At 39.4% G+C, this 24525-nt stretch overlaps 1 protein-coding gene across 2 annotated transcripts in view; it reads left to right on the top strand.

The window, feature by feature from the left end:
- The window catches only part of ABCB11 (ATP binding cassette subfamily B member 11), a 93270-nt gene that overhangs the window by 55787 nt on the left and 12958 nt on the right, over positions 1–24525 (top strand). For both annotated transcript variants that reach the window (XM_049887382.1, XM_049887381.1), the window contains exons 17-22: positions 1382–1484; positions 11642–11806; positions 19266–19370; positions 19457–19618; positions 21919–22122; positions 23602–23843. In XM_049887382.1, coding sequence (XP_049743339.1) covers positions 1382–1484; positions 11642–11806; positions 19266–19370; positions 19457–19618; positions 21919–22122; positions 23602–23843 — 981 coding nt within the window. The remainder of the gene's footprint in view (positions 1–1381; positions 1485–11641; positions 11807–19265; positions 19371–19456; positions 19619–21918; positions 22123–23601; positions 23844–24525) is intronic.

Here is a 24525-nt window from a genome sequence, read left to right as displayed (position 1 = left end):
ATCACCTTTCTTCGGTGTCTTAACATAACTGCCAGCAGCTCCTAGAGCTCCATTCTTTCAGGTTTAACCTAGAGGAGAATGGGAGACTCCTTCCCAGAAATCTTAGGGGAAAAACAAAAAACAAACAAAAAAATACCAATCATTTTCTGTACTTGCCATGTACTTACCCTGCTCTTTCCTGGCTCCATGCTTCTGTTTACACCATTCTCTCATTCAGAAACACCTTCCTTCTAGTCTACAAATACCCAAATCCTAACTTATCAACCTCTTTCATGAAGCCTTTCATGATAACACCTGCTGTATACTTTCTTCTTTTTCTTTTAAACTTCCATGGTATTTATTGACACCTGCCTTATAGCACTTACCATGTTATTTCTTAGAGCAGGGTTAGGCATAAACATTGTTCATTTAAAAGATTTTAAGTTCTTTGAGGGAGAAGTAAGGAGCCCTGGTGGTGTAGTCATTAAACACTCAGGTGCTAACCCAAAAGATGGGCTGTTTGAACCCATCAGCTGCTCTGTGGGAGAAAGATGTGGCAGTCTGCTTCCATAAAGACTACAGCCTTAGAAACTCTATGGGATAGTTCTACCCTATAGTCTTATAGGGTTCCTATGAGTTGGAATCGACTTGACAACAATGGGGTCTTTTTTTTTTTTTTGAGGTAAAGTCTATGATTGACCAGTCTTTGTAGCTCACCCCACCACCACCACTAGCACACACACACATAGCACCTGGCATTGGTTTGCATGTTGTAGGTGTCCAATAAGCCTCTGTTGAATGAATAAATGCACACATTAATCTATATTATATCTCAATAAGATATGTGTTAACCAAGTGCATCCCTAGCAGGTGGTGCATAGTCTGGAGCAAATGTCATTAGGGGCCCTATTCCTTCCTACCAGCTCATTTGTATCCAGGTGATCCCACACTGAAGTAACATCAGGCATAGCCTTAAAAGAGAGAATCAAAACTATAACCTACGACCAAAAGCGAGGTGTATACTAAAGGTGATGGACCTTTGCCATGGAAACTAGCAGAACTATCTGGGTTTGGAATGTATTTGAGTCATGGCTGGTTCTTTTTTTTTTTTTCCTGGTAGACTTTCCTCCTCTTCTCTTCCTCCCCCCTCAACCCTGAACCAGGGTCACGCAATTACAATAGCTTGACCCCTCCCCTCCCCCGTCACCCAGCAATCCGATTAGCTCTGCCCTAAGAATAGCTCTGTCAAACTTAACCAGGAAGCTCCCTCAACTGGTTGCCGTGTGACCTACCAAATGTTTCTGTTTATTTGACACACGTGATGTAAATTTGGAAACCAACTGAGTTCTGTTTCAACCAGCCCACAATATGTAGACTCTTTTATCTTTCTGTTTATTTGCAGAGCTTCCATCCGGCAACGCTCCAAGTCTCAGCTTTCTCAGCTGGTACATGAACCTCCATTAACTGTTCTAGATCATAAGTCTACTTATGAAGAAGACAGAAAGGTCAGGCACCAAATGCTTGTGGGGGCATGGAAGCTGTCTCTTCTGGGGACTATTGTATGCCCTTTAAACTGGAAAATAGGAGTTTTCTAGGCATATATCTAATATTGTTTCACCAAGTCAGACTAAATGGGGGCACCAATTTGGACCTGATGAAAACTCTAAACTTTACAAAATGTTTTAAAAGAAACACAGATTAATTATTACTTTTAAAAATACCTGGTGACTAAAATTGGGCTAATAAGGGAAAATTGGAAACCCTGGTGGTGTATTGGTTAAGAGCTATGGCTGCTAACCAAAAGGCTGGCAGTTTGAATCCACTAGGTGGTCCTTGGAAACTCTATGGGGCAGTTCTACTCTGTCTTACAGGGTCACTATGAGTTGGAATCAGCTTGATGGCAAAGCATTTTTTTTTTTTAAGAATAAATTAATAGTTCTTTGGGGAATCATTCTAATAAACACAGTGAAATTATTTGTACTTAGCAGATTATTTGCTTACATGTGGTATCCTTTTATATATTTTTAAGAATACCTGAAAACCCATTTTTTTCTCAAATTTTAAAATCTTATGTTAAGTTATAATAACTTTGGCAAAAGTGTTTATTCACCAAAGATACTTTGATAAAGCTAACCCTTATACAAGTTTTCACAAATTTTGAATTAACAGAGCCTAATTTTTTTTTAATTAGATTTTTTTGGCAACCCTGGTGGCATAGTGGTAAGTGCTACGGCTGCTAACCAAGAGGTCAGCAGTTGGAATCCGCCAGGTGCTCCTTGGAAACTCTATCGGGCACTTCTATTCTGTCCTATAGGGTTGCTTTGAGTTGGAATTGACTTGACAGCAGTGGGTAATTAGATTTTTTGGGCATTTGTTTACACATTGGTCCACAATGGGCAAGTTTAGAATAAAATATGGGACTATATATGAACTTATGACTATGACAAAGGATTATTATGGCTCTCTTTTTTTTTTAAGTAGAGGTCTCAATATCTAATAGTGTTGGTTTAAACAAATTTAATAGAACACTTTAGAACAGTGGGATGAATCACAGTGAGAGGAAGCAAATTTAGCAAGCATGGTTTGTTATTGCATCTTGCCATTGAAGACTCAATTCCTCTTTTAGAAATAGGTGTTCCGTTTATGTCCATGGTGCTGCCACTAATAACTACAAGATGTATTTTATACAGAGCTTCAGGAGAGAAAGAACAAAACACTACATTGAAATTTCAAGCACAACAGTATCAATTGTATTTTTTTTTTTCAGTTTCTGGGTAGACATTTGACAATAGTGGGAAGAAAAGGAGGAAGGGAGGGAGGGAGACAGGAAGGAGGGAAGGAAGGAAGGAAGGAAGCAAGAGGGGGGAGGAAGGAAGGAAGGAAGGGAGGGAGGGAGGGAGGGAGGAAGGAAGGACCTGACTTTTTATTGTTATTGATGCTGGTAGATGGCCTAGCAGAGTCACAGAGGGCAATCAGATTCTCTGGCAATGTAGCATGGGCAAAGACCTCTTATGATGCAGGAAAAAATCTCAGAAGGGAGCCATTTAAATAAACCAAAACCAAACAAATCCACTGCCGTCGAGTAGATTCTGACTCATAGTGACCACATAGGGTTTCCAAGGCTATAAATCTCTATAGAAGCAGGCTGCAACATTCTCCTCCCATGGAGGAACTAGCAGTTTTGGACCACTGACCTTTCTGTAGCAGTTGATTGCTTTGACCACTGTACTACTGGAGTTCCTTATTTAAATAAACCTGTTGCTGTTTGTTGCTGTAGAGTTGATTTCAACTCATAGCCACCCTAGAGGACAGAGTAGAACTGCCCCATAGAGTTTCCAAGGAGCAGCTGGTGGACTCAAACTGCCAACTTTTTCGTTAGCAGTCAAATGCTTAACTACTGTACCACCAGGGCTCCTATTTAAATAAAAGGAAACCCAAATCAAATACAGGAAATAGTTTTAGAGAGATAAACCATTTCACATAATATTCTACTCATCAGCATTACAAATTAAAAATGGAATAATTAAACTCAATTAAATGTAAACCACTGTAATTTTAAAACTCTGTCGCTATGTATTCTCTCTAGAAAATGGAAAGGAAGAAAGGGGGAAAAAAAAAATGACCGGGAAGCCAATGTGATTTTGCTAAAACCCCAAGAGGAAAAGATCTTATGCTTATCTTAATATTCCTAATTTGTACAATAATTATAATGTAGTCCTTTAGATTTAAATAATTATTTTTAAAAAAGAAATAATGGAATCAAGGTTAATAAAATTTGACTTACGGTATTTCTAATTCCAAGTAACATCGTACGAATAAATGCTGCTCAGTTTGGTATATTATCTTAATACCTAATAAATTCTGCAAGCCCAAGCATCGGCAAATCCTTCCTTTTTCTCATTTTGTGGAAGCCCTGACCTTACCTTCTGCAAATTGGGAAATGCACTGTCTTATGTTGCAAAGTAAAAATGTGTGCGTACATAAAGCAGTTATCGCCACCTTGTGGTCTCTTTTAGTATTGCTTCTGAAAATTGAGAAGAGAAGGTTTCTCAAGTAGCCCGTGTTTCCAAACTCTGAGGTGACTCCCCCCAGGTCTCATAGTTATCTGGTGACAGAGCTAAGACTGTAGCCCATTCCTCCTTGCTCCCTAAACCATGCTCTTGGTTCCCATAAACGGGGTCAAAATTGGCGCTGGCAAAATTAAGTTCAGGGTAAGGGGAAGCCTGTGGGCTAGAGGCTCTCCCAGTCTCTGATATCTAAGCATCTCTTTCATTGAAACTGGAAAACAGGGCAGAATGCATAACAGATTAAGTCCGGTCAAATATTAGAAATTTGTAATTTCATCACAGCCAATTTATCATCTAGGGTTTAGACATTGATTCAGAGATAGGATTTGTGAGAATGACTATCAGCCGTTTGCTTATTGGAGACTCTCTGCTCCTTTGTCATATTTACTCTTTCTAATAAAGAAATCTTAAAAGGTATTATCAAGGCAGGAGACCACTATGAACAGGGGCGCAGAGCCAGTGCGACAAAGTATAGAAAGCAGGACATAGCATTGAAGCAGGAAGTTAAATTTTCATCTAACCTACACAAGGAGGCCTAAGGAAAGAAACTGGGCAAAACAGAACCATTATAGTAGATGAACAATCAGTATTTTCCAAATGCATGTTTTTGTGTGTATGCACCATGGGCATAAAAGCTTCATCCATTGCTTCATCCACTCAGCGCTGTCTGCACACCTCTTATGTGGCTAGTATTGTGTTAGAGATATAAAGACAAACGAGAGCTGCTGTCCCTCTCCCTGCTCTGGAGGTGCTGCCAGTACACACCTACTCCTCACTTACTATCCTGTTATCCAACATTTTGCATTTATGACAATAGTAAAAATCTATTATCCAACTATTTTGCACATTAACAACATACCTCTGGCAATAACAAACACCGAGGTGCAAGGTGAGAGTAATGCTGGCTGTGATGGTTAAGGTTATGTGTCAGCTTGGCTGGGCCATGATTCTCAGTGGTGTGGCAGTTACATATTGATGTATCATACTTTTAGGCAAATAATGTACACCTGCTACTACGTTTGTTTGCCAGCCATGCCCTCCCCCGTGAAGTATTTTCATAAGTGCCATTATGCCAAATTTTTTTTATATGTTGCTATAAAAATAATCTCAAGTATTCAGGCACAGATTTTCTGGTGTTTGTACCATTCAGGTTTGACTGCTGAATATTTTTTCGGGGGGTTAGAGAACAGTTTCCTTTAAAGTCAAACTTTTCGTGTAGGCGGACAAAAGAAAGCTATTCGGATTAATTGATTTTGTTTATTAGTTTATCTTGGAATGAGAATTGCTGGACAAAAACTACTTCATATTGCTTTCAAATGTCTTAAATGTTATTGTTTAGGGTTAGGGATACCATCAGGTCAGAATAACAGGGAAATTTTCATCATGTCAGGCTGTGGGTGGACCAACCTAGGGCAGTGTTTCCAGTAAATGAGGAGACTAGGGAGTCCCTAGAAAATTGTTTACTCTGACACACATGAGCATGCTGAGTTGGAATTGACTTGTCAGCAACTGGTGTTTAATATCACTAGGTAGCAGGCAGAATTCAGTGAGTGCTAACGCAGGTTTACAATTTTCTCAGTGTACCCCTAAGTGGTACAGCACAGTTGGCATTTTTAAAACACACAGTTATAGCATATTAGACATTTAGCGCTGGAAAATATCTTGGACATGATCTAAGGGTCTCAGAAACTGGGCTTTGTCTGCCAGTATTACTTAAGAAGTGTTTTTTAAAAAACTGATCCACGCTTATACCTACTAAATTATAATTTCTGGTGATGAGACCCAAAATATGTATTTTTAATTATCCCTCATAAGTCTGATGATCAGCCTGGTCTGGACATCAACAACTGTCTAGAATTGTGAAGGATCTGATATTTTGTGCTACTTGAAAGCTAACAAGTTAGTTTGGCACAATTTTATGGATGTTGGCAGAATACACGAGAGCCCTGGGTCAGAGACAAAAGACTTTTATCACTCACAGCAATAACAGTAGTCAGAATACAAGATTTGCACTAGTGCCCTAACCCAGCCTCCCATTCTTACAAGGTGATGCAAAGAGGGTCAAATGATACCAGCAAATGAAGTGGGGTGTGTTACACAAGAGGAATCCTGAGTTTGAGGACCCTGAATCTTTTATAATAGGCGGTAAGCACATCTGCCCTTTTCTTAAGAGGAAGACACTATCTCTTTCTTCTAAGACTGTTGGCTATAAAAACATCCTTGAAAAAATAGAACAAAGGCAGTCAACGCCTCTGCTCACAAGACATGCAGAAATGTGAGTGACTCATGCAGAAATGTCTCCCCAAAACAACCTAGTTCAGTTCCCTCATTTTGAGGATGAGGTAACTAAGGCCCAGAGAGCTAAAGTGCTCTGTTATACGTTCCATTGATAGCAGTGTGGGACCCATACTAGAAGCTCATTCTTTCTATGCCTGTTCCAGTTATGTCTTCCTAGGCATACTTCTTCCTCTCTAGCATTGATTGTTTAGAGTTAGTAACCTGTCGAAGATGAAATAATTGAACAGAAAGATTGGCTGCATGAGTGAGTAGTAATGACAAAGTGCAAATGTGGAGGGCAGGCCAAGAGAGGACTTCAGATGGAGGCAATAATGAAGCATTACCAGTCTGAGCAGCCTTCCTCCATTCTACTCGGCTTGCAACTGTGATAAAATGGACTTGACACCAGGCTTTTATTTAAATTGAATCGGTAATGTGATCTTTAACTTTGTAAGCAAAGGAAAGTATTTGATGTTCCTTGCTGTTGCCTCAGCTGCCTAAAGGGCAAATTATGAAAAAGAGCACCAATAGTTTTTGTTTTTTTCATTTTTATTGTGCTTTAAGTGAAAGTTTACAAATAAGTCAGTTTCTCACTCAAAAACTTATATACACCTTGCTGCATACTCCCAATTGTTCTCCCCCTGATGAGAGAGCCAGCACCTTCCCTCCACTCTCTCTTTTTGTGTCCATTTCATCAGCTTCTAAGCCCCTTTACCCTTTCATCTCCCCTCCAGGCAGGAGATGCCAACATAGTCTCAAGTGTCTACCTGATCCAAGAAGCTCACTCCTCACCAGCATTCCTCTCCAACCCATTGTCCAGTCCATTCCCTGTCTGAAGAGTTGGCTTCGGGAATGGTTCCTGTCCTGGGCCAACAGAAGGTCTGGGGGCCATGACCGCTGGGGTCCTTCTAGTCTCAGTCAGGCCATTAAGTCTGGTCTTTTCACAAGAATTTGGAGTCTGCATCCCACTGCTCCCCTGCTCCCTCAGGGGTTCTCTGTTGTGTTCCCTGTCAGGGCAGTCATAGGTTGTAGCTGGGCACCACCTAGCTCTTCTGGTCTCAGGCTGATGTAGTCTCTGGTTTATGTGGCCCTTTCTGTCTCTTGGGCTCATAATTACCTTTTGTCCTTGGTGTTCTTCATTCTCCTTTGATCCAGGTAGGTTGAGAACAATTGATGCATCTTAGATGGCTGCTTGCTAGCATTTAAGACCCCAGATGCCTCTCTCCAAGGTGGGATGCAGAATGTTTTCTTAATAGATTTTATTATGCCAATTGACTTAGATGTCCCCCGAAAGCATGCTCCCCAAACCCCCACCCCTGCTACACTGGCCTTCGAAGCATTCAGTTTATTCAGGAAACTTCTTTGCTTTTTGTTTAGTCCAGTTGTGCTGAACTCACCTGTATTGTGTGTTGTCTTTTCCGTCACCTAAAGTAGTTTTTATCTGCTATCTAATTAGTGAATACCCCTCTCCCACCCTCCCTCTCTCCCCACTCTCGTAACCATCAAAGAATATTTTCTTCTCTGTTTAAACTATTTCTTGGGCTCTTATAATAGTGGTCTTATACAATATTTGTCCTTTTGCAACTGACTAATTTCACTCAGCATAATGCCTTCCAGATTCCTCCGTGTTATGAAATGTTTCACAGATTCATCACTGTTCTTTATCGATGCATAGTATTCCATTGTGTGAATATATCATAATTTATTTATCCATTCATCCGTTGATGGGCACCTTGGTTGCTTCCATCTTTTTGCTATTGTAAACAGTGCTTCGATGAACATGGGTGTGCATATAGCTATTCATGAAAAGGCTCTTATTTCTCTAGGATATATTCCAAGGAGTAGGATTGCTGAATCGTATGGTAGTTCTATTCCTAGCTTTTTAAGGAAGCTCCAAATCGATTTCCAAAGTGGTTGTACCATTTTACATTCCCACCAACAGCATATACGTGTTCCAAGCTCTCCACAGCCTCTCTAACATTTACTGTTTTGTGTTTTTTGGATTAATGCCAGCCTTGTTGGAGTGAGATGGAGTCTCATTGTAGTTTTGATTTGCATTTCTCTAATGCTCCTGAGCATTTCCTCATGTATCTGTTAGCTACCTGAATGTCTTCTTTAGTGAAGTGTCTGTTCATATCTTTGCCCATTTTTTTAATTGGGTTATTTGTCTCTTTGTAGTTGAGTTTTTGCAGTATCATGTAGATTTTAGAGATCAGGCGCTGATCGGAAATGTCATAGCTAAACTTTTTCCCAGCCTGTAGGTAATCTTTTTGCTGTCTTGGTGAAGTCTTTGGATGAGCATAGGTGTTTGATTTTTAGAAGCTCCCAGTTATCTATTTTTTCTTCTGCATTATTAGTAATGTTTTGTGTACTATTTATGCCATGTATTAGGGCTCCTAACGTTGTCCCTATTTTTTCTTCCATGATCTTTATCATTTTAGATTTTATATTTAGGTCTTTGATCCATTTTGAGCTCGTGTTTGTGCATGGAGTGAGGTATGGGTCTTGTTTCATTTTTTTGTAGATGGATATCCAGTTATGCCAGCACCATTTGTTAAAAAGGCTGTCTTTTCCCTGTTTAACTGTTTTGGGGCTTTTGTCAAATATCAACTGCTCATATGTGGATGGATTTATGTCTGGATTCTCAATTCTGTTCCATTGGTCTGTGTATCTGTTGTTGTACCAGTACCAGGCTGTTTTGACTACTGTGGCAGTACAATATATTCTAAAATCAGGTAGAGTAAGGCCACCCACTTTGTTCTTCTTTTTCAGTGATGCTTTAATTTTCTGGGGCCTCTTTCCCTTCCATATGAAGTTGGTGATTTGTCTCTCCATCTCATTAAAGTATGTTGTTGGAATTTGGATCGGAATTGCATTAAATGTATAGATCACTTTTGGTAGAATAGAAATTTTTATAATGTTAAGTCTTCCTATCCATGAGCAAGGTATGTTTTTCCACTTATGTAAGTCTCTTTTGTTTTCTTGCAGAAGTGTATTGTAGTTTTCTTTGTGTAAGTCTTTTACATCTCTGGTAAGGTTTATTCCTAAGTATTTTATCTTCTTGGGAGCTACTGTAAATGGTATTGATTTGGTGATTCCCTTTTCAATGTTCTTTTTGTTGGTGTAGAGGAATCCAGCTGATTTTTCTATGTTTATCTTGTATCCCGATACTCTGCTGAACTTTTCTATTAGTTTCAGTAGTTTTCTTGAGGATCCCTTAGGGTTTTCTGTGTATACTCTCATGTCATCTGCAAATAGAGATAATTTTACTTCTTCCTTGTCAATCTGGATGCCCTTTATTTCTTATCTAGCCTAATTGCTCTGGCTAGGACCTCCAGCACAATGTTGAATAAGAGGGGTGATAAAGGGCATCCTTGTCTGGTTCCCGTTCTCAAAGGGAATGCTTTCAGGCTTTCTCTGTTTGGGATGATGTTGGCTGTTGGCTTTGTATAAATGCCTTTTATTATGTTGAGGAATTTCCCTTCTATTCCTATTTTGCTGAGAGTTTTTATTATGAATAGGTGTTGAACTTTGTCAAATGCCTTTTCTGTATCAATTGATAAATTCATGTGATTCTCGTCTTTTGTTTTATTTATGTGATGGATTACGTTAATTGTTTTTTTAATGTTGAACCATCCCTGCGTACCTGGTACGAATCCCACTTGGTCATGGTGAATTATTTTTTTGATATGTTGTTAAATTCTATTGGCTAGAATTTTGTTGAAGATTTTTGCATCTAAGTTCATGAGGGATATAGGTCTGTAATTTTCTTTTTTTGTGGTGTCTTTACCTGGTTTTGGTATCAGGGATATGCTGGCTTCATAGAATGAGTCTGGGAGTATTCAGTCCTTTTCTATGGTCTGAGATACATTTAGTAGTGGTGGTGTTAACTCTCCTCTGAAGGTTTGGTAGAACTCTGCAGTGAAGCCATCCAGACCAGGGCTTTTTTTTTGTTGGCAGGTTTTTGATTACCTTTTCAATCTTTTCTTTTGTTATGGGTCTATTTAGTTGTTCTACCTCTGTTTGTGTTAGTTTAGGTAGGTAGTGTGTTTCTAGGAAATCATTTCTGAGAGCACTAATAGTTTTATAGTTAATTTGCTATAGATATTTTTAGTATATTTTAATAGAACAAGCAAAAAAACTTCCAATACAAATCTATATAAGCTGCTTAAAATCCTTTCTCAAACAAAATGGGTAATAAATTTAACAAATTATTGAGTAAATGGATCTGAAGACCAAGCACCAATTAGTATCTATAGCAAGGAGAAAAATGATGGTAAAAAATGGTAGGTTTTTTAAAAAAATTTTTTCTTCAGTATATAATATTTGCCTTTAAGAGGTTAAAAATTTGCTAGCTTCTGACACTTTAATGACAAAGAGGTCAGAATAGGAAAATATTGACTGATTTTTAGTCCTTGTTAAGAAAATGTGAATTTAGAAATTCAAGTGAATGATCATTTCCTTCTGGGCACTAATTAAGGAAAGTCTTACTGAAAATGTGTAAATGATAACTGTTGAGACCACATTATAAATTTTTAAAGAATTTTGCCTTGTTTCAGATATTCTGGGCCTGCCTTAGATCTTTAGCCAGTTACTAGATTATAGAGCCTTGACATTTATGAAGGATACTTGAAAATTTTACAGGCGATGATGGTGGGCTTTCGGTATTTATCCATTTGTATCAATTTTTTAAAATTGTGCTTTAGGTGAAAGTTTATAGAGCAAATTATTTTCTCATTCAAAAATTTATACACAGATTGTTTAGTGACATTGGTTGCAAGCCCCGCAATGTGTCAGCACTTTCCCCCTTTCCACCCTGGGTTCTCCACATCCATTCGTCCAGTTTTCCTGTCCTTTCCTGCCTTCTCGTCTTTGCTTTTGGGCAGGTGTTGCCCATTTGGTCTCATATACTTGACTGAACTAAGAAGGATGTTCTCCACACCTGTTATTTTTTGTTTTATAGGGTGAACTTCAGTAGTGGCCTTAGTTCTATTTATTTATTTTTAATGGGGGATTATTTTTCCCAAAGATCTATCATGTTCATTACTCCTTGAAAGTTAATACACGTCATTGCTCAATGAGAACTACAAACTCACCTTCTGATAAGTTGTCCTTTTGGCTCAGTCCACATCCAATTCAAAACCAATCTTTGTAAATAAGAAATCACTGCATCTCATAGATCTTCAAAGTCACTCATGAGCAATCAAATCATGGCTCTTAAGCCTGTGAATGCCAGAGGGTCTGCTGTCTAACAAGAGTATGTGTGAAATATTTGTGTACACACTTGGATGATTAATATAACCCTCTTTCCCCTCAAGGGTGCAGACATTCTTGTGGAAGAGGAAGTTGAACCTGCCCCAGTCAGGAGGATTCTGAAATTCAATGCTCCAGAGTGGCCCTACATGCTGGTAGGGTCTGTGGGTGCAGCTGTCAACGGGACAGTCACACCCTTCTATGCCTTTTTATTCAGCGAAATTCTTGGGGTAAGCAAGTTCTCTTTATTGTCCTTATTCGTTTTGTTTTTCTATCAGTGGATGTTGCCATTTGTGATAGGGCGAATTTTTGTTTTAATGTTAGCTCTTTTTTGTTAGTTCTGTCTTTCTCATTTCTAAAGGATTAAAAGTTCCTTCAGCCTCTGTCACACAGACGGTTAAGAAGGCAAAGCTGAGCACTCTCATTTGGGCTGGCAGGACACTCACAGAGTTGTCATTGCCTGTAAGAAAATGATACTGTGATTGCAGACTAAGTGCCAGAAGGGGCAATTCACCTATTTGCAAACCAGATCAGAATGCAAACTAGTTGTGTTGAGTAATACATGATTTTAGGACCCTTTTGAACTTGCTGAGCAGCTAAAGTACAAAGTTTGCCTTCTACTAGCAGGTATCAGTATGTGATGTATAATTCCCCTCTCTCTCCCTGCTCGCAAGATTGAAATGAGGAGGTGGTGGAAAAGAGGGAAAAGGAAGAGAGAAGTAAAATAAGGCATGATAAAGAGTAAGCTTATTTCAATTACACACTTCCTAGAAGTTTTGATAGGAGCTCTGGTGGTGCAGTGGTTAAGTGCGTGGCTGTTAACCAAAAGATTGGCAGTTTGAACCCACCCAGTGGCTCTTCAGGAGAAAGACTTAACCATCTGCTCCCATGAAGGCTACAGCCTAGAAAACCCTATGAGGCAGCTCTATTCTGTCTATGGGGTAGCTATGAGTTGGAAATCGATTCGACGGCACCCAACAACAACAAAATTTTTGATAGTCTTCGTCTGATTTTACTGCTATGTGATAATAACAGTAATAATAATAATAACAGCAAACAGTTATTAGGCACTCACTATATAAGCACTTTGGAGCCCTGGTGGTGCAGTGGTTAAGAGCTACGCAAGCTACAGCTGCTAACCAAAAGGTCTGCAGTTCAAATCCACCAGCTGCTCCTTGGAAACCCTGTGGGGCAGTTCTACTCTGTCCTATAGGGTCGCTGTGAGTTGGGATCGATTTGAGAGCAATGGGTTTGGTTTGGTTTTATATAAGCACTTTACATATAATGGTGTTGTTGTTGCCATAATAGATCATTTAAATTTCCTAATAATTATCTGAGCTAGATATTCTTATTATTTTCATTATACAAAGGAGTGAACCAAAACCCTGAGAACTTAAGAGATTTGCTCCAGATCACACAGCTAGCAAGTGGTGAAGCTGGGATTCAAATCCAGGCAATCTGACCCTATTATAAAAAAAAAAAAAAAAATTTTTTTTTTTTATAAGTTCTAATAAAAACCAAAACCAAACCCACTGCTGTCAAGTCGATTCCTACTCATAGTGACCCTACAGGACAGAGTAGAACTGCCCCATAGAGTTTCCAAGGAGCGCCTGGGGGATTCGAACTGCTGACCTCTTGGTTAGCAGTCATAGCACTTAACCACTATGGCACCAGGGTTTCCATAAGTTCTAACATAATTTTATAATAGCAATATTAGTTATAAAAATGCTATCATGCTTTCTTAGTTGAAATTCACACATGCACAACTTTTGAGGTCAACGAGGAAGGAAACCTAGAACCTAGAGAACTTTATTTAATTTGTCCAACCAAAAAAACCAAACCTGTTGCTGGCTATACTGACTCATGGTGACCTCCTCTGTGATGTAGTAGAACTGCTCCATGTGGTTTTCTTGGCTGTAATCTTTACAGAAGCAATTCATCAGGCCTTTCTTCAATGGAGCTGCTGGGCAGGTTCAAACCACCAACTTTTTAAGTTAGTAGCCAATCACAAACCGCCTGAAGCCAAATTGAAAATAGTTGCCAGCACACCACATCGTCAGAGCTTAGTAAATGATTAAGTCTTAGTTTTGCGTTTTTTCCTGTACTTCTCTCTCTCCTGCTGTCTTTCTGGTAGAGGTCATGATCAGAAAAATATCTCCATATGCATGAGTTGTACAGGAAGAGCTGGATAATTCAAACTAAGTCAAGTCAATTAGGTAGGGAGGGCCTCAGCCAGGGCTTTAATTTCACACTACGCTCCTGTGGTAAGTAAGGAAATCATGCTTTAAAAACCAAAAACCAAACCCATTTTTGCTGTTAAGTCGATTCTGACTCACAGCAACCCTATAGGACAGGGTAGAACTGCCCCATAGGGTTTCCAAGGAGTGCCTGGTGGATTTGAACTGCCGACCTTTGGTTAGCAGCTGTAGCTCTTAACCGCTATGACAGCAGGGTTTCCATGCTTAGCTCAGGAGGTATAGAAGTTGGAAACACAGTCCTATCGAATCTATTCCAACTCTTAGCAACCTATAGGACAGAATAGAAGTGCCTGATAGGGTTCCAAGGCTGTAAATGTTTACAGAAGGAGGCTGCCACCTCTTTCTCTAGTGGAATAGCTAATGGGTTCAAACTGCTGACCTTTCAGTTAGCAGCTGAGTGCTTTAATTGCTGCACCACCAGGGCTCCTTATTGGAAACACAAGGACCTTCAACTCTGGTTAATTGAATTTCTGGTTATGTGGTGCCACAAACCCTTTGTGCTAAGCATCTTTTAAATAATTATTTTATGTTCATTAATGTCCTACTCATTGGCATCGAGTCAGTTCTGACTCATAGCTACCCTATAGGACAGAGTAGAAATGCCTCATACTGTTTCCAAGGAGTGGCTGGTGGATTCGAACTGCTGACCTTTTGGTTAGCAGCCATAGCTCTTAACCACTGTGTCTCCAGGGCTCCTCATTAATGTCCTAGCAAGATCTAAGTAAAATAGAAGTGTTCTTTTATTCACTCAACAGATACTTGTTGATTGTCTCCTATGTGGCAGCCACCATGCTAGGGACTCTGGAATGCCATGCCAGTGGTTTTTCCTGTCTTAATGCAGTTCCCAGCCCATGAGAGAGACAGACATCAAACAGAAAAATTCACTCGTCATCAGCAGATATTTATTGATTGCTTAGTGTTTGCCAGGCACTGTTGCTGATTTGGGGAGAGAGTGAGCAACAAGAAAATCAAGGCCCCTCCCTGCTCTTATCAAACTGACATTCTAGGGGAAAGATGCTCTGGAAATACATCTCATTGGTTGTTGAGGTTGATATAGAAGGTATAGGTGATAAGGCTGAATCTGTAAAGACCTAAGAGTATTTGTTGATTGTCTTCTACGTGGGAGTCTTGAATGTTTACTTTAAAAAAAAAAAAAAATCCAGGATGTCAACTTTATAAAATCAGAGCAAAGAATATAATCATCCAACTTCACCCAAACCCTGTATGTGACCTGCTGTGGAAAGAGTCTTGGATTCCCTGTCAGGAGATCCATTCTTTGTGTGCCCTGAGGTCAAGTCATGTCACTTCTCTGGGCCTCAGTTTCCACAACTATGAAATGATTGGCAAAGATGACCTCTAAGATACCTTCCAGCTCTAGAGGTCTATGAAATGGTCAAGTCAGAAGCCTGCAGAAAGGATGAGATGATTCAGCCTGTAACCCTCCTACAGCACCTCCTCGGTTATAGGAGGTGAGAATATTCTCTGTGATTCTTTTGATGACAACCAGAAGTTCTAAAAAAAAAAAAAAATTTTTTTTTTTTTTTTTTTTTTGGCTTATTCTGAGCAATGCTCAGGGCTGCAGGACAAGAGTGGCAGTGAACCAGTTAGTGAAATTCAAAGTCTGCTCATCACTAAAGTTCCCACAAGGCTGTATTTGCAAAGAGAATGATACTAAACAAACTTGCAGTTTTTCCTCTTTGATAAAGAAGATTGTTTCTGTTTGTCTCTTAGCATAATTATCACATATTCATCAGTAGATTCATGATGTTTTCATCTGGTAGAGTAATCATCATTCACAAAGTAGCCTGTTTTTAATTGCACTGTTATCATTCTGACACACCTAAAGGGCATAATGTTAATGTTTGTTTTATTGAGACCACAGTGTGGAACATGGACTCAGTAAATGATTGGACGCTATCAGGAGCCTGGTCGCTAATGTAGCCAAGTCTGAATATACATGTGAGGCATAATTTATCTGACTCACTTTCCCTAAATCTATTTTGTATGGAAAATGAGTCAAATATTCCAAGCACAACAATTTGGATGTAGCGTGCTGAGAAAAAGCACCAGCTTAAAAGTCAGCCAGCTCTGGATTTAAAGTAGATCTCTGTTCCGTACTGGCTACGAGCAATCAGGCAAGTGACTTACCCTTGATGAGACTTAATTTCCTCACCTGTAACATGGGGTAATAAAATTGATCTCACTGAGTTGTTTTTAGAACCCTAATTTAAGGAAATCCTAATTTAAGATAAAATTGGTTAAGCAACTCATTTGGTATCTGGTACATACCAAGAGTTTATAAACATTGGTATTATCCTTAAACTTGTTAGCTGCCATCTAGTTGACCCCCAATTCGTGGTGGCCCCATGCATAATGGAACGATACCCTGCCTGGTCCTGTGCCAGGTCCATGATCAGTTGCAGATCAGATCGTCATGTTCCATTGGGTTTTCATTGGCTGATTTTCAGAAGTAGATTGCCAGGCCTTTTTTTCAAGCCTGTCTTAGTCTGGAAGCTCCACTGAAACCTGTTCAGCATCATAGCAGCACGCAACCCTCCAATGACATCTCAGTTGCTCAGATGGGTGGTGGCTGGGCAATTGAGGTACTTTGGCTGGCGATTGAACCTGGGTTTCCTTCCTAAAAGGCAAGAATTCTACCACTGAAACACATTGTCCCCTAAAACCTTATTCTTATAAAAATGGCAAAGATATATGCTCAGACTACAGCTAATCTAGGAACAAAGCAACCTAGCTGTAGTCTGAGCATTTATTTTTGCCATTTTTCTAACAGTACGCTTGTTTAGGGGACAGCGGTGGCTCAATGGTAGAATTCTTGACTTCCATGTGGGAGATGATGTGAGATTCCAGTTCTCATGGAATTCTTTGGGTTGCATTTTGACAACCAGAATATACAAAGAGCTGTGAAGTGGAATTCTGTGAAAAAAAAATTTTTTGGATACATGTCCAATCTTGAACTGGACGGTTGTGTAGGCTTTAACATTAGCCAAATATTTTTTAACTTTGAGAAGGTGGGTAATAACAAGAGTCAAGGGGGCATGCCCAGAAGAAAACCACTGCACTGGAATCTAAAAAATAGGAATTACTTTTTTCAATAATTACCACTAACTAGCTAAATAAACTTGGGCAAATGACTTGCTGGTTTGGCTTTAGTTCCTTATTTGTAAAATAAGAGTAAATTGGCTAATCTATAGTTCTAATAATCCATGTTTATAAAAGTGACCTTGCTTAGGAATGGGAATCATAGCATAAGGGTTTGAGGTTTAAAGGCATTTGTGTAGTGGTTTTAAAAATCAAAATGAAATATATTTTTAAATCCCTGAGTTTGTAAGCTCTGGGAAGTAAACTTGTGCATTATACTATGTCAGGGAGAATTACTGTGATGTCTTTTGAACCCACTTTCACCTGTGTTAGGAGCCATGAAACCAAAACCCAAAACCAAACCCATTGCTGTCAAGTCAATTCCAACTTGTAGTGACCCTGTAGGACAGAGAAAAGTTCAGCTGCTAACCAAAGGCTCAGCAGATGGAATCTACCAGGTCCCCCTTGGAACTCTATGAGACAGTTATACTCTGTCCAGTAGGGTCGCTATGAGTTGAAATTGACTTGGTGGCAACGGGTTTGGTTTTTTTATTTGGCAGGACAGAGTGGAACTGACCGATAGGATTTCTAAGGAGCAGCTGGTGGATTTGAGCTACCGACCTTTTGGTTAGCAGCTATAGTTCTTAACCACTGTACTACTAGTGCTCCTAGAAGCTATAAAAACCAAAAACCTACTGCCGTCAAGTCAATTCTGACTCATAGTGACCCTATAGGACAGAGAAGAACTGCCCCGTAGGGTTTCCAAGGAGTGCCTGGTGGATTCGAACTGCCAACCTTTTGGTTAGCAGCTGTAGCCCTTAACCACTATACCAGCTCCTAGAAACTCATTGTCCTAGAAACAGGTAAATCTCACTAATCCAGAGCCCCTTTCCTCAATTTGGAATCGTGATAATTTTTTTTTATTGTTGTAAAAATATATACTATACAACATTTGCCATTTCAACATATTTTACGTGTATAATTCAGTGACATCAGTTATATTAATCACGTGTGCAACCTTCGCCAGTGTCTGTTGCCAAGTTTTCCATGGAATTGTGATCATTTGAACAGGCAGCTTTTGCTTTACAAAAAAGGATTTGTTAATGGACTAGTATGAATTGTTTTCAGGAGAGGTATTTAGCAAGTAGCAGGCACTCAATAAGATGTATTGAATAAATGAGCTTCCTTTGAGCAACTGCTCCATTTACTAAAATTCATTCAGAGCAGTAAATAAGGATTTATTGTACAGCTCTGTAACATACTCTATAGGACAGAGTAGAACCATCCCATAGGGTTTCCAAGGCTGTAAATCTTCATGGAAGCACACGGCCACATCCTTCTCCCAAGGAATGGCTGGTAGGCTCAAACTGCTAACCTTTCGGTTAACAGCTGAGTGCTTAACCACCAGGGCTCCTTTCTGTAACACATACTTTTCCTGAACTCTCACTCAGCCTGAATTAGAAAGGTTTTGTTGTACCTAAAATCCATTTCATTGAAGGGCACTGTCATTGGAATATGTGGTGGTTCTTTCTACTTTCTTAATATTGCAATATCTTGACCCTCACTCAGTTGCTTGGATGTCTGTGAGTTCAGAATATACTTCTGAGTACAATTTACTGCTTATTATAGACTAAAAACTCCACTCACAATTTCCATCATTTTGGGGGAAGTGTTCTCAGCTGATGGTAATTTAGAGGCAACAACATCAATCTAAGGTGGATGGTGACTGTGTTCTCTCCTAAACCAATTCCAGTCTATGCCTTGATAGCTAGTTGCTTTTGAAATGGTGATATTTTTTGTCATATGTAAAATCTATAAAACTAATAACGGGCAAGGTACCTGAGTGTGAAAATCATCTCTCTTGCACCTATTAGCTGAGAAATACAGAGGCCGTAGTAAAACTTAGAGGTATTGTCCCAATTAACACTATCAGATTCTCAGATATTTTTCTGCCTCTCTCCCTCCCTCCCTTTCTTCCCTCTTTCCTCCCTTCCTTCTCTGACTCATTACATAGAGAATTTAAGGAATTTCTACATCTTTTTATTCTGTGTCAAAAAAAAAAAAATCAATACAATTGCCTAAATCAGACAACAATCAAATTCTGTCTCCATTAGTTTTTATTCTCCAGGCTTTTGGACCCACAGGGGCCAGCTATGTCATCATCATCTTCTCATATCGTTCATAGCTAACTTTGGATTAATTACTACTATATTTAAAGTGAAGTTATTTTTAACCTGGTTGCATAAGAGACATTTCTTTTAAACATATTTGAACTTATTTATTTTGCTAGCGTTTGTAATAATGAATTTTCTGTCTTACTTATCTCTCAAAGACTTTTTCAATTCCTGATAAAGAGAAGCAAAGGGCACAGATCAATGGTGTGTGCCTACTCTTTGTAGCAGTGGGCGTTGTATCCTTTTTCACGCAATTTCTGCAGGTAAGGAATTTTATTTTTAAGTAATTTAGCTATTTCCCCCCTTTTCCTGTTAAAATATAACTAAAGAGTCCTTCTTTACGTTTTAGGGATATACGTTTGCAAAATCTGGTGAACTCCTCACAAAAAGGCTACGTAAATTTGGTTTCAAGGCAATGTTAGGGCAAGACATTGGCTGGTTTGATGACCTCAGAAATAGCCCTGGAGCACTGACGACAAGGCTTGCCACAGATGCTTCCCAAGTTCAAGGGGTAAGCAATGGGGGAGGAGCCTGGGTATATCAACTGGAGTAGAAATTCTTTCCCTTGAACATTCTGATAATCACCTCTGTGTTTCCTACTGAATAGGAACTAGTGGGATTGCAATACCCCAGAGCCACACTTTCTACCATTTCCAATGCTGACAAACAGCAGCTGAAGCACAGTCTCTTAGGCAGTGCCTAGAATCAGTGTTACGGCATGCTTCAAAATCTGTCAGGGTATTGGATTTCATTTGAGCCTAGCAACTGTGAAGAACTTTCCTGAGACTCATTTCTTAGATCATTTAGAGGCCCACAGGCTCAGATTCAACCAGGCTCAAAAGTTTCCCCAGAGGGTGTAAGCAAAGGGCCCATGGGAGAAAGCCTTCCTCACTCATGCTGGTGCCCAGGGTAGTTAGTCTTAGAAAAACAGAAGCTGTTCTGAGCGGCCTCTGCTAAGAGCCAAGTGAAGAAACCGAGGGGAAAAAACAAATGGTTGTTATTTAGAATCCCAAAGCCTTCAGAGAGCTGTCTTTCTGACTAAGAGAGAAAAAGACGTGCCTTCTAAACCCAGAAACTGCAGCCTTGTTCAAGGGACTTACACATATGTATAAGATGAGGCTACAACTTTTACAAAACCAGGTATTTGGACAAAAGTCAAATTTGCCTTCCAAATCTATGTGTCTTAGTTTCCTTGTGCTGCTATAATGACAGATACCATACATGGGTGGCTTTAAAGAACAGAAATGTATTGTCTCACAGTTTGGGAGGCTAAAAGTCGAAATCAAAGCATCTGCTTTAGGGGAGGGTCCCTCCTTGTCAGTAGCCTCGATTGTTCTTTCACATTCTTTGGCTGGTAGACAGTTCCTTACATGGTCTTTCTTGTTGAGTGTCAATTACTTCTCATTCCCATAAATATAGGAGGTATTCATTCATGTTAGTTTTTGTTGAGTTGTTGAGTGGAAAATGGCATCTCGTTGTTTTAATTTGCATTCTCCTAACTATTTTTTTTTTTTTTAACTATTAGTGAGGTCGATATTTGGAAAGTAATAATATCCCAAAGAAAAACTGCATAGCTGCTTTTCAAATAGCCTGTAGTTCCTGATAGTCCTTGACAACAAGAAATTCTTCATTTAGCCTTTCACTCCTCTCTCCAAGGGAGTTAGTGCCAACCAATGGGAATCTTTGGAGCTCACAGTTTGTATTCCATTCAAGCCTTGAATACAGTATAAAGATGCAGATTATTCTTGCATAGCACTACTATTCAACACCTAATGACTAAAATTTCTACTAATTTACATAAAAATACCCACAAAATTTATGAACCTAAGAGCTTATCTCTTGTTGTTTTATGTTGTTTGCCTTAAATAATGTTGAGGTCCCTGCAAATATTAACAAGAAGTAGTTGTCTCCATGTTTTCTACGTACATTGCACCAACCACTGGTCGCATCTGCCTAACAGCAACTAAAATCAAGGCTTGGCAACCATTGAGTGCTTTTGATTAGTTTAGATAATAGTTACCACAGAGGCCTGATCTCCACCAATATTAGGACTGAGTCCATTTTATCCATCTACATTGACTAAATAAACAGCTATATACTAAGTCAGCATGTGACTTTGTTCCAATGAATATATTAACTTCAATGATGATCGAATGATACTTTGTAGCTATAATTATAATTTTTGAAGTTGATACAAGCATTAATCTTCACCTAATAATAAGTAATATTGCCATAAACTCGATGCCTGGTCATTTTCAAGTAAGCCAAATGTATAGGCATTGGACACGCACACAGGCCACGCTTAAACGAAAAAATAGTTGTCAAGTTAATTCCGATTTGTGGCAACCCCACGTGTTTCAGGGTGGAACTGTGTACCATAGAGTTTTCAGTGGCTTTGATATTTTGGAAATAATTCACCAGGCCTTTCTTCCAAGGCACCTCTGGGTGGATTTGAACTGCATACCTTTTGGTTAGTAACTGAGTGCTTAATTGCTTACAGCACCCAGGGACTCATAGCCCATGCTTAGGGCTGCATTAATCTCACATGCGCTAGCCTAGCTCTGACACCTATTAAGTGAGATTAGTCATTAGATGACCTCCTGAAAGTTGGGAGTTAAATCAATTTTTATTAATAGAGACTTTAAATTATTCCAGTTTAGTTGGAGTTTATCATTTAAAAGAACTAATCTTTTTGGCATAAAATAGACTTTTTGCAATAATGGTACTCATGAGCTGAGGCACCTCTGCAAAGGCACTCATTGGTAACAGAACCTGAGTGTGTGAGATTAGCTGCTTACTTTTGGTTTGCAGGCTGCTGGCCCTCAGATTGGGATGATTGTCAATTCCTTCACTAACATCACTGTGGCCATGATCATTGCCTTCTTATTCAGCTGGAAGCTAAGCTTGGTCATTACGTGCTTCTTCCCCTTCTTGGCTTTATCAGGAGCTATACAGACGAAAATATTGATGGGATTCGCCACACAAGACAAGCAAGCTCTAGAGACTGCTGGACAGGTAATCTTACAGACCAAATTTCCAGACTGAACAAGGCTGAGTGGCTGTCAGACAGACTGTTGAAACTGGGTAGAGCAAAGAGACTCGAAGAAGCTGTTAGCCTACAAACGTCTACTGATTAGAAACCTCCAACTAACACTTCTTGTTTGTGCCAAGGCCCAAAGGCTGGAACAGTCCAGCTCTCGTGCAAGGAGTGGAGTAAATACAGAGGATTAGATGTACTTTTTTTTTTCTCAGAACTTTCCCCCCGCCACTTCCCTTTTTGGCATATTCTCATTTGCACGAATGGATAGTTCAGTTTTCAGTCTGTTAGGTTTTTCTAGCTTAACATTTTAGCTGAATCATGCTGTCCAGTTCATTCACAGAGAGTAGCTTAGCTATTCGCTTTTTAACGGCACACGCTTAATTTTTAGACTTTAGTGTTTGCTAGGCTTGTGACAAACGTCTTTCCCAAATAGACTCATGAGCTACAGTTGGATCTCGAATACAGCTAGGTTTCAGCTATGCATTTTTAAAGTGTGCTCTAACTAATATCTGGTTATTGGGGTAAATGAGGGGGTGGAGACATAGAATTTATCATGTTTAAGAAATCATGTGCGCACACACACGTATACACACACTCAGTCTTCCAACAAATTCACTACAGTCCAGGTCTTGTCACTTTCAGGAAAGGGAACGTGAATACTTAATTTCTGCAAAAGTTGGCAGAAACCAAAAGGATTGGATATGCCCACTTTTGTGTCCTTTTTTAGGGAAGGACCCTAATTCAGAAACAATGCTTATTTACCATAGAGTGTGGATTCGAAGAAACTCAAATTCACAGTATAGATTAAAAGATAAATTTTATATGTAATTTTAAGTTATCTTGTATAATATTTTGAGATTAAGTTTTTTTAAGAACATAGAATCTGATGTTAAACCATCTTTTCTCTCAGAAGTCATCTTACAAATTAGATGTCGTTTTAGACATTTCAAATGGATCAACAAAGAAACTAAAAAGCTTTCGAGTATAACCGTTCGGTTCTAGTTGCCGTCAGGATGACTCTGACTCATGGCTACGCCATGAGTGTCCCAGGGTTTTCAATGGCTAATTTTTTAGAAGTGGATTGCCAAGTCTGTCTTCTGAGGTACCTCTGAGTAGACTTGAACCTCCACCTTTTTGGTTAGCAGCCGAATGCCTTAACTGTTTATACTACCCAGGGACTGGGGCCTTTTCTTCCCCCCTTCTCTCTTCCACCACAAGTAGAGAAAACAAAGACATGTTAGAATTAAATAGAACTTGAGGTTAACTGACAAAAAATCTCATGGTACAATTGGGTTGATTTCTAGCTACTTGTTTTTGTCTCCACTTGGTGCCCCCATCTCTGATTTGTACAATATTCTACCACTTGTACCTGTTCCAACCCATGTAGCAGTTGAAATATCATAAAAGGAGTTATTTCTGTCCTCTTATTCCTAAAAGTCTTTTTCATTCTTTAGATTACAAACGAAGCCCTCAGTAACATCCGCACTATTGCTGGTATTGGAAATGAGAGGCGGTTTATTGAAGCATATGAGGCTGCGCTGGAGAAGCCATTCAAGACGGCCATTCGAAAGGCAAATATATATGGATTCTGCTTTGCCTTTTCCCAGTGCATAGCATTTATTGCTAATTCTGCTTCCTACCGATATGGAGGTTACTTAATCTATTATGAAGGACTGCACTTCAGCTATGTGTTCAGGTGAGGACTATGTGGCCAAAGTCATAAAAGATTAACACTCTAAGGAGGAGTTGTTGTCACTGTTAGTTTCTCCATTCTGCACCATCTTCTTGATCATTGGGTTCTACCAGTTAGATTTTGCTGCTTAACAAACTATTCCAATCTGGGTGTCCTAAAACAACTGGGGCTTATTATTTCTTATGATTCTGTGGGTTGATGGGGTAGTTCTTCTGGTCTGGGCAACTTAGTCAGAGCTGAGGCGGATAGTTTGGACCTCAACTGGGATGCAGAAATGGCTGAGAAGCCTGGACTTCTGTCTTAATGGGGTCTCTCTAGCAAATGAATGTGGTTTCTTCCAATTATGGTCTCAGGGTTCCAAAGGAAAGCCCTGATGTATAAGCACTTTTCATGTCTCTGCGTGCTTCACATTTCCTATTGAGCCATTGGCCAATGAAAGCCTTATGACCAAAGCCTAGACTTAAAGAACAGAGAAATGTTCTTCCCCTCCTGATGACAGCAGTGAAAAAGTCATTTTCAAAGGAGTGCATATACAGTGTTGTTGTTGTTGTTGTTAGGTGCTGTCAAGTTGGTTCTGACTCATAACTACCCTATGTACAACAGAACAAAACATTGCCCAGCCCTGTACCATCTTCACAATCGTTGCTATGTTTGAGCCCATTGTTGCAGTCATTGTGTCAATTCA

This window comes from Elephas maximus, chromosome 6, assembly GCF_024166365.1.
Source record: "Elephas maximus indicus isolate mEleMax1 chromosome 6, mEleMax1 primary haplotype, whole genome shotgun sequence".
NCBI classification, from domain to species: domain Eukaryota; kingdom Metazoa; phylum Chordata; class Mammalia; order Proboscidea; family Elephantidae; genus Elephas; species Elephas maximus.
Note: the sequence above shows the minus strand (reverse complement) of the source record. Positions and strands in the feature narration are given on the sequence as shown.